This window comes from Mauremys reevesii, unplaced genomic scaffold, assembly GCF_016161935.1.
Source record: "Mauremys reevesii isolate NIE-2019 unplaced genomic scaffold, ASM1616193v1 Contig1, whole genome shotgun sequence".
In the NCBI taxonomy this organism is placed as follows: domain Eukaryota; kingdom Metazoa; phylum Chordata; order Testudines; family Geoemydidae; genus Mauremys; species Mauremys reevesii.
In genome coordinates this window covers 5,015,774-5,025,717 of record NW_024100715.1, presented here as the reverse complement: position 1 = coordinate 5,025,717, position 9,944 = coordinate 5,015,774, and the positions used below count along the sequence as shown (strand labels likewise).

Below are 9,944 nucleotides of genomic sequence, written 5' to 3'. Positions count from 1 at the left end.
TCATTCGCAGACCCAGGTCAATACATAGCTCAGATCTTACCCAATAATCATGCTGTTGCCAGTCCTTTAGTATCTAAACTCTAAAGGTTTATTTATAAGAGAAGAGAAGGAGAAAGATAAAGTGGTTAAGGAAATCGAATGCATACGCTCAGTGCAAAGGTCTTGGATCAGGTTTGTAGCAGTGATGAAATGAACTGCAAGTTTGCAAAAGTCTCCCTGGAAATGACCCAAACAGGTTGGGGGTCATCAGTCCCGTTTAGAGCTTCCTTGTTAAAAATCCAGACCAGAGAAATGTAGCAGGAAATGAAGACAAACTGGAGATATTTCCAAGGTCTTTTATCTCTTCTCCCATGTGGATGGAATGTCACTGTCCCAAAACAAAGCCCCCAGCACAGTGTGTAGAAAAGTACAGGCACAAGATGGAGGCCAGGGTCACATGAGCAAGTCACATGCTCACGCATGCTTTGCTGACTCTCAGGAGCAGCCATTGCCCAAATTCTGTCTAAAGCATCCCCAGGAAGGCTCATGGGTGGGGGAAAAGATTCTTCTATGATGCAATGGAAAAGTTAAGTTTTCTTCAGGGCCGGCTTTAGGGCAATTCAGCCGATTCCCAGGAATTGGGCCCCGCAACGTCCCAAAGGAGCTGCCGCCGAAGTCCCGCCACTGTCTTTGGCGGCAGCTCAATCGCTGCCACGGAGGAAGGTCCCTCCGCCGAAATGCCACCGAAGACACTGGCAGCCGATTGAGCTGCTGCCAAAGTCCCAGCAGTGTCGGCGGCAGCAGCTCAATCATTGCTGCTGTCTTCGGCGGCATTTTGGCAGAGGGACCTTCCTCTGCGGCAGCGGTTGAGCTGCCGCCGCCATTACTGCTGGGACTTCGCAGCAGCTCCTTCGAATCAGGCCCGCAGTGCCTAAAGCCGGCCCTGGTTTTCTTTAAGGAGCCACCAACTTGAATAGCTTATTCACAATGTGTTGACCAGACTGGATGTAAATAAACTACCTTGTAGGTGTTTCTCCAGGAGCAAACCCATTTGAAATATTGGTACATAAGTCAATATTCATAACTTCAGATACAAAGATGATACATGTTCATGCACAGGTTAATTATGTTGAGCAAATCCTAACTTTTCCATTGACACCTGCCATGACGTATGTTGGACAAGGCTTGTTGCAATTATCTAACAGTGGCAATATCAGTGATATCAATGGTACATTTCAATCAGACACCATTGACACCAGAGAGACTTTGCATGAGCTTCCCTTAAGGGGAGGGGAAGGAGTTGAGGGTCCAGTCACAGGCTGTGGGGTGGGGGTGGACGCAGCTGGAGTTGGCAGGCTCAGTGGCTGGGTGTGGAGGGGGAAGTCTGATTCCTTCAGGCAGAGGGCAAAGGCCGAGCATGGGGCAGAGTAAAGGTGAGCGTGAGACATGTTCCCATCCCTCACCCCTCTGGGCAACTGTGAGCCAAGAGCCAGTCTGGGTAGCAGCTCTGAGAGAGTCTGGGAGGAGCAATGGGAGAGATTAAATAAGTATTGGTATTGGGCCATCCTGGTTGGGTGAACGTGGGGTCATTGGGGACTGGGCGAGTTTATCAGTGGGTTTAGCCTCTGAATGGGGCTGTAGTTAATGTCTGTACCCAGAGGGGGAAGGGCAGCACCCTGGGAATCACAGTAGATATTTGCTCCACAGCGGCTCAGGCACGGATACCGTTAATGAGTCTGCTCCCCAGCAGCACTCATGGCTTTGTCTCTTTCAGGCCCTGGGTCTAACCACACCCTCAGGGAATGTGCTTCCCGTCACGTCCTAGTCCCAGCTGCCGTCCTAGCTGCAGCCGCAGTTTTTATGTTGATCGCCCTCATCACTATCGCTGCTCTAGCAGAACTTTTAAGAGGTAAGTGCATGGCCCAGCCAGTCTCTGCTCCCCCTGGAGCTGTCACAGTCACAGAATCTCTCCTCCGTGTCCCCTTTGGCTTCAGCAGTCAGGTGAGAAAGGAGTTTGTCTAAAGGCCTATGCAGCCCCGGCACCTTAGTAACTGGAGATCTGTGAGGCACAGAGCGCTTGTTATCTCTTGTTTTCTGGATGAGGAAACTGAGGCCCAGAGATATCAAGTGGGGGCATTTTCAAGGTGCTAAATCTTCCTACACCTCAGAGCTTCCCAGTCCCCATACGCATATTGCGTGTCTAGGGTAAAGTGCACGTGGAACTGTAGGATCAGCATCGTTAAAAGGGCACATTATTGACAGACCTTATTGTTGATTTCTATACCTGCCATCTCACCGTTGCTAAGCAGCACGTACCGTCTGCAGCACTGAGCCGCTCTGCCGTTATCGGGCTGGCCTTTCTGCAGCCCCTTTTCAGGGCCGGTGGGTGCTCCTGTGTCACTGACTCAGGCCGTATCATTCAGTATCAAAACCCCCCTTGAGGCTGTGTGGTTCAACCCACAGACGAAGGAAATCGGAAGAGAAGGTCCCCCAGAGGCACCAACTGGCCCAGTCGGTGCCATTTGAGGGCTGCTGTTTCTACTGTTCCGGGCGCACTGTACCTTATGGTCGCTATTGCTGAGCAGTTCAGCTACATTCACCTCTTGGACCAGATCCTCTGCACCACTTAGGACTAACTCAAGAATTCCCTCTCCTCTGGTGGGTTCCAAGACAAGCTGCTCCAAGAAGCACCTGGGTTTGTTCCCTGTTGTGAGTCTAATCCCATCTTCATCTCAAGGCATCTCCAAAGCAAAGAGCCTGGGAAGGGGAGCCAGGCAGCTGGGGCAGCAGGACGTCCCTGGGTTAGCAGACCCAGCATCCCATGTAATTATATTGAACTCTGTCTGGTGTCGATATTGGTCTGTGCCAAGCATCAGGTATCGTTCCCCCTACCTACGATGACCAGACGTCCCATTTTTAAAGGGACAGTCCCGTATTTAAGCCCTCCTGCAGGTCTCCCGACTTTTTCTTAAAAATGGGGAAATTGTCCCAAATTTTCTGTCTCCTTCCCACCAGTACTGGCAGGTCCTGCTCTGGCCGGACCCTGCTCCCCAGCTCCCACCCGTGAGCAGTGAGGGCTTTGAGGGCTGCTGTTTATATAGTTCCAGGTGCACTGTACATTACGGTTGCTGTTGTCGAGCAGTTCAGGCACCCACCCACCAGCGGGGAGCGGGGGGCAGTGGCCAATGATGGGAGTGGTGGTGGGGCGAAGATGCAGCGCGTGGGGCTGTCAGCTCCCCCTGCTGGTCCATCAGCACAGCCCCTGCTGCGTGCCGGCTCTCAGCCAGCAGGGCCCTGCTTCCCCCACCCCCCATCCTGTTTCCAGCCAGCCAGCGCTGGCTGCGAGCTGCGGTGGCTGGTGAGTGCGGTGTCCAGGTAAGTTACATGTCGCCCCGGCTGCCCACCCATCGGCCCTTTACACGCTCCCCCTCTCCCTGCTTTGCCCCTTCACCCTCCCTAGCCCAGCTGCTCCTCCATATCCCCCCTTCCCCGGCAGGGCCCGTCCCTCTCCCAGCACCGTGCAGAGAAGCAGCCCCTGGTCGGAGCGCTCAGCTCACCAGCAGCCTGGCCGGCAGGCTCCTTCCTTCCCCCACAGGGGCTCAGTCAAGGTGATGTTAATTTAAATGATTGCACTGCCTAGTTCTGATCGATTGCCATTGAACTCGCTTGACTATGAGTAATTTTACCAGCTGTCCTGTATTGAGCGTAGGGAAATATGGTCGCCCTACCCCTACCTGCCTGCTCCACGCCTTCACGGTGACTCCGGTGCAGCTGCACTCTGCTCTGGGTTGCTCGTCAGCTGCACCTCCTGTGATTGTGACCCCCCAGAGACTGAAGCACTAAAGAAGATGGCGGGGGGGAGGCGGTCGTCCATTTCTTGTTCCAAGTAGTCTCGTTCCTCCCTTGGCACAGCTACCGGGGTTTAAGCTTGGATCTGAAGCGATTCTCTTCCCACATTCACTCAGCTACAGGATCAGGCTGAGGGGAACAGTGTCTCTGACCCTGTGTTACTTGTCTCACTTTCAGTGGAAAAATCCAAACCTCTGGCTGCTCCGGGCCCCCCTGCTGCACCCTGCTGCCCAGAGGACTGGATCGGGTACCGAGGGAAATGCTACTATTTCTCAGAGACTGACGGGAACTGGACCTACAGCCAGAGCCAGTGCTCTGCACTCAACGCCTCCCTGGCTGCGATCGACAGTGAGCAGGAAAAGGTGAGAGAGCGGCAGATGCTTTATCCCAGCAGACTGGGCTTGGCAGGGCTGGAAACGGGCGGGGCTCAGCCCCAGAGGTCCAGAAATTGACCTGTTGCCTCTCATGCTAGGAAAGCTGAGAGTGTTTCTGGTGGCCGAATCCCAGCCCTGGCTAGAGCTGGGTTTGCAGTCAGGGATCACTCCCAGCCCAGCCTCCTCTTTCCCAGAGCCCCACAGGGGAGGATCCCCCTCTGTAGGGCTGGGCCGGCCCGGTCAGCTCCTGACCAATGGGCTGCCTGTTGAGAAAAAATTTACCTACCTTTCGTAACTCTTGTTCTTCAAGACATGTTGCTTATGTCAATTCCAAGTAGGTGCATGCGCTGCGTGCTTGGGTGTTGGAAGGTTTTTCCCCTAGTGGTACCTGTCGCATCAGCTGTGGAGCCCCCTGGAGTGGTGCTTTCATGGCAGTCTATAAAAGTTCTTTCTTGCTGGATACGCCGACATAGAGGAGGTGGGTGGGTCTTGGAATGGACGTGAGCAACATCTCAAAGAACAACAATTACGAAAGGTAGGTAACTGTGTTTTTTCGTCTTAAAAACCTCCAGGGCCTCTGCTAATCTGCCCTGGAGGAAAATGCCTTCCTGACCCCAAATATGGTGATCAGTTAAACCCTGAGCGTGTGGGCAAGACTCACCAGGCAGCACCCAGGAAAGAATTCTCTGTAGTAACTCAGATCCCACCCCAGCACCCCTGTTCATTGGGTGAGCACTGGTCCTTGTGAAGGGGTAAATAACACTTCCTTCTTCACTTTCTCCACACCAGTCACGACAGGAGGTCAGACTACATGATCATAAGGTTCCTTCTGACCTTAAAGTCTATGAGTCTATGAGTGCTTGCTCATGTCGCTTCCAAGTCGGTGACTCCCAAGCATCTCCTAAGAGGAGGGTCAGAGTTCACCAAGTCGCAGACTGCAGCACTGCCCTGCCGAATGCTGCGTTGTCTCTAGCCTGCTGAGTCATGGCGTAATGCGATGTAAAGGTGTGGATTGACGACCACGTCGCTGCCCTGCAGATGTCCTGAATGGGGACCTGCACCAGGAATGCTGCCGAGGAGGCCTGTGTGCTGTTAAAGCTGGGGCAGGTATCTTTGCTGGGTGGTAGCGCGCTCTGCTACAAGCCGTAATCCATGACGAGATCCTTTGGGACCACACCGGGAGTCCCCTCATCTGCTCAGCAATTGCAATGAAGAGCTGTGTCGAATTTCAAAATGGCTCTGTCCTTTCCATGTAGAAAGCTAAGTTTTCGACTATTTACAGGTACAACAAAAAAAGTCCACTAGGGGATCGTTTGCCATGGCAAGAGAAGAGCTGCTCCAGTGACTGTCACTGGCGGTAAGAAGGAACTGAGGAGGCGGCGGGTTGGCAGGGACCTACATACACCGCCAGGAAGGCATGATTCCAGGGGGCTCCACAGCCGACCCGATGGGTACCGCTACGGGAGAAACCTTCCGACGACTGTGCACACACACCTACTTGGAGTTGACATGAGCAAGCACTTGAAGGACCTGCCTGTCCAGCACACCACAGCCAGTGACCCCATGGGTGCCAGGGGAAACACTCTTGGGCTGTGCAGGGAGTGAGCTCTGCCCTTCTGCAGAGCAGTTCCTGCCTGTCTGGTGGGCGGGCGGGGGGGGGGGCACTATGTGCAGCGCTGCTGGGAAGGAGCCTGGCAAGGAGATGCAGAGGTGCCTGCAAAACACAAGAGATGCCCAGCCCCAGAGGGGAGTGGAGAAGGATGGGGCAGGGGCAGGTCTGTCCATGTAACGTGGATGTGGGGATGGAGACAGATGGGGGTACAATGGCCTCTGAGCAGCCCCAGCTCCTGCACGTGTCCCCAGGCTCCCAGCTGAGCAGGCCCCAGTCTGATGGGACGTCCAGCAAACTGGGATTCTCAGCCAGCAATTGGTTCACCGGCTGAAGCTGCTGTCAGAGGAGGGAGCTTCCAGCTGCTCTCCTGATGGCCCTTCCCTTGCCAGCTCTGACCCCTTCCAAACGTAGAGCGGGGCTGGTGGAGAGGAGAACTGCTGCTGTCACTGAGTCCTGTCTTCATGACCCACAGCTGGTTGGTTAAACTGCGACGTGTTCTCAGCCCCCCTGTGGCACGGGCTGGGCTGGTGTCATCGGACCTGGGGCTCTCAGCTGGCAAAGTACAGGTGGCCCAACCAGAAATTCTGACTGGGTACCACACAGAGCCACAGGGGCAGGCGAGCACCAGAGCCAGGGGCTTAAACGTAATCTGCCTTGTCTTATTTTTCAGGATTTCCTGCTGCGCTATAAGGGCTTCCTCGACCGTTGGATCGGCCTCCAGAGGGAGCCAGGCCAGGCCTGGAGATGGCCCAACAGCACCGAATTCGACAACCGGTGAGTCCCTTTCCCTCCAGTAACATTCTCCATGTTAGATCACGAGTGTCTGCCATGCTGCCAAAAGATGAAGAATATATTCAACCAAGGTTGTTTGAGGATGTGGGAATGTGTCTGGGCTCTTCTTGGTATTTGATTTTCATGGACTAAAACCAATATTCCACCAGCATTTGCGGCCCCTGCGCAGTGTTATCATAATTTGTAGTAACGTAGCACCTCAGTGTCCTAGACCAAGGCCCCATTGTGCCAGGCACTGTACGATCACAGAACAGAAAGATGGTCCCTGCCCCACAGGGTTTACAGTGTACCACAGTTCTGGGCACAAGGGCGGTTGCTGGAGGAGACACTAACTGAGCTCCCCCTTCCCCATTGGGCTGTCCGGGTGGAAGTTAGACTCCCTAAGCCCGCTCTGAGGAGTGGTGTGCGGAGAAGAACAGGGTCCTTCACTGTTGGGGTAATTTGAGGCTGTAGGGAGACATCTCATTTCACTACTAACAGTCTGTCCTGACAGCCCATCGGGTTTGAAACAGGCCCGCGGCCTCTCTGACAGTCCCCCAGCTGCCCGGGGAGGATCGTATCAAACTCTTCTCCGCAGAGAGCTGCTGCTGCTCGCTGCCTTGTGAGAGGCCTGTGGATTCTCTCCCCTCCGTGCCGAATGAGCCTGGAGAGAAAGTTGGAGCTAGGGGAGAGTGTCAGGCAAAGCTGAGTAGTGGGCAAGTCGTGCCTAATATCTACCAGCATAAAGACTTCTCTGGAAGCCCCAGCTGTCGTCTTTCAGCCCCACCCCCTTTCTCCTCTCCCTGTCCTGCAATAGCCACTACAGTCACTCCTCACTCAACGTTGTAATTATGTTCCTGAAAAATGCGACTTTAAGCAAAACAATGTTAAGCAAATCCAATTTCCCCATAAGAATTAATGTAAATGGGGGGTTAGGTTCCAGGGAATTTTTTTTCAGTAGACAAAAGACTATATTATATTATATTATACACACACACACACACACACACACACACACACACAGTATAAGTTTTAAACAAACAATTTAATACTGGTACACAGTGATGATTGTGAAGCTTGGTTGAGGTGTAGGAGTCAGAGGGTGGGATATTTCCCAGGGATGCCTTACTGCTAAATGATAAACTAGCGATTGGCTGAGCCCTCAAGGGTTAACTCTCACACTCTACAAGGCAGCAGGAATGGAGGGAGAGGAGACAGCATCCCAGACAGAGACAGACACACGCAGAGACAGAGACACGCACGGTGTGTGTGTGAGAGAGATGCGCATTGCCCCTTTAAGTACACTGCTTTGTTAATTAGATCCGCTTGCTGAGACCGCAGCAGCTGCCCGCAAACTCCCTTGGTCCTGAGCCCTGTCGTGTGTCCCTCTGCTCTATGGAAGATGGAGTAAGAGGGGTGCAGGAGCAGGGGGGAGGGAGACACCCTGACATTAGCCCCCCCCCCTTCTCCCCTCCCCCCACACAGCAAGCAGGAGTCTCGGGGAGCAGCTCCAAGGCAGAGGGCAGGAGCAGCACATGGCAATGGGGGGAGGGACAGCTGCAATTGCTAGCCTACTGGGCAGCTGTTGCAGAGGGAACTTAGGGGAGCAGGGAGCTGATGGGGGGGCTGCCAGCTCACCCTGGTTCCAAGCCCCCACCAGCTAGCTCCACCGGGCTGCTCTTCCTGCAAGCAGTGGGCAAAGCAGGCGGCTGCCAAATGACATTAGAAGGGAGCATTGCACAACTTTAAATGAGCGCGTTCCCTGATTGATCAGCAATGTAACCACGAAACAGTGTTAACTGGAACAACTTTAAGTGAGGAGTTACTGTACTTGTTGCCTACGTCTGCCAGGGAGGAGTCTGAAATGGGGCCGATGCCTCTGGGTGCTGCCCTGTCCATGAGTGATGGGCAATGCCCCGCCCATCCCTGACTCCCACCCCTGGTGTCTCTGTTGCAGGTTTCTGATAAGAGGAGGCGGCGACTGTGTTTTTCTGATGGATGAGGGCTGGTTCGGCAGCTCACGGTGCAGAACATGGAGACGCTGGATCTGCAGCAAACCCAATGCCCGTACAATGGGGAAGGGATGAGCTGTGGAGTCAAAACTTTGAGACTCTTAGGAACTAGGCTTGGAAAAGCTGTACTGGGGAGACACCTTCCACTACCTGTAAATGAAGGAAGCTGCGTCTTTATTCCTTACAGACTCTCCCCAGGGCTTCCCTAGTTTTTATTCACCCATTGGAAGGAGTGGGGGGAAGCAGAAAAGCTTTTCCAACTCTTAACTTTGAACGAACCATTCACCGAACTGAACTTGTTGAATAAATTGAAAAGAAGAAAATATTCTCTCTACACCTGCAGAAGAGGCTGCTGTTCTTCAAAAGCTGGTTTAGCACTTCAGCAAACTCCGGTCAGATCCTCAGTGGTTCAGGAGCCAAATTAGGGATCCGTGTGACCCAAAAGAACCACACTCATGTGAATCCATTGTTTCATTTCCTATTATACATCTGATATATACACCGCCATGTAGTCTCACAGCAACTGACCAAGTATTCTTTTATTTTATGACTGTCCAGATATTATTTTATCAACTACAATTGGTTAATAACATAGTAAAATCATCCTGATTGGTTAGTAACTTAGCTTAGTTAATATTTAAATCGCAGTGTTTTAATATCAAGCGCTTCAAGAGACACATTAGAGAGCAACACTGCTCTAGGTTGGTGATACAGGAAAGGCTGAAGGCAAGGGCATGGCAGAGGGATTTACCGGCTGATGTCCCCATGCTGGAGCCAGAGGGAGCTGAGGGCCAGGGGAGCAGTGGCAGGGCCGATCTGCTAGAGATGAAAGGTAACAGAACAGGGCGAGTGCTGGATATTTCTCGGGTGAGGATGAACTCCCGGGGGAGAGGCTGCTGGGAAGAGTGGGTTTGCACTCCAGCTGGGGTGGCTGACATGGCAGAAGGACAGGAGCAGATCAGAGAAGAGCCCTGGGTGGTGAAAGACATTGATGGACCAGATGTCGTGGGATCTTAAGGACTATATGCATGGGGGCTGATAAATGGACTATGTTTTGGAACCTGTTGTTATGGAGTATTTGCACAAGGTTTTCATAATAAACTGATCCCAGGGATGGGGCTGATCAGGGTGGATACGCTGAGACTTTAAAAATCAAAATTGGATTTTTTTCAGAATTTTTTATTTAAATTAAAACAAGTTTATTTTTTTTACACGTAAGCAGAGTCAAGATGAGCTCTACCCTGACATCTGGTGGTGAATTACGGCAAGTGTGGAAAAGAACTTCAGGGAGTGATCTTGTTTGCACAGGCACACCCACCCTGCCTAGCATAGCCCACGGCAGCCTAA

At 52.8% G+C, this 9,944-nt stretch overlaps 1 protein-coding gene across 1 annotated transcript; it reads left to right on the top strand.

Moving 5' to 3' along the window:
• Window positions 1-1,603: 1,603 nt before the first annotated feature.
• On the top strand, window positions 1,604-9,734 carry LOC120392385 (C-type lectin domain family 2 member E-like). The gene is made up of 4 exons (XM_039517100.1): window positions 1,604-1,888; window positions 4,006-4,190; window positions 6,485-6,588; window positions 8,543-9,734. The coding sequence occupies exons 1-4, from the start codon at window positions 1,735-1,737 to the stop codon at window positions 8,670-8,672; spliced, it is 573 nt and encodes a 190-aa protein (XP_039373034.1). The 5' UTR covers window positions 1,604-1,734; the 3' UTR covers window positions 8,673-9,734.
• Window positions 9,735-9,944: the final 210 nt, after the last annotated feature.

Excerpts from the sequence above, each read along its gene's own strand:
- LOC120392385 (XM_039517100.1), top strand. The coding sequence starts at position 1,735 with ATGGCTTTGTCTCTTTCAGGCCCTGGGTCTAACCACACCCTCAGGGAA. Across the intron at positions 1,889-4,005 it reads TCTAGCAGAACTTTTAAGAG|TGGAAAAATCCAAACCTCTG; the intron begins GTAAGTGCATGG and ends TCTCACTTTCAG. Across the intron at positions 4,191-6,484 it reads TCGACAGTGAGCAGGAAAAG|GATTTCCTGCTGCGCTATAA; the intron begins GTGAGAGAGCGG and ends CTTATTTTTCAG.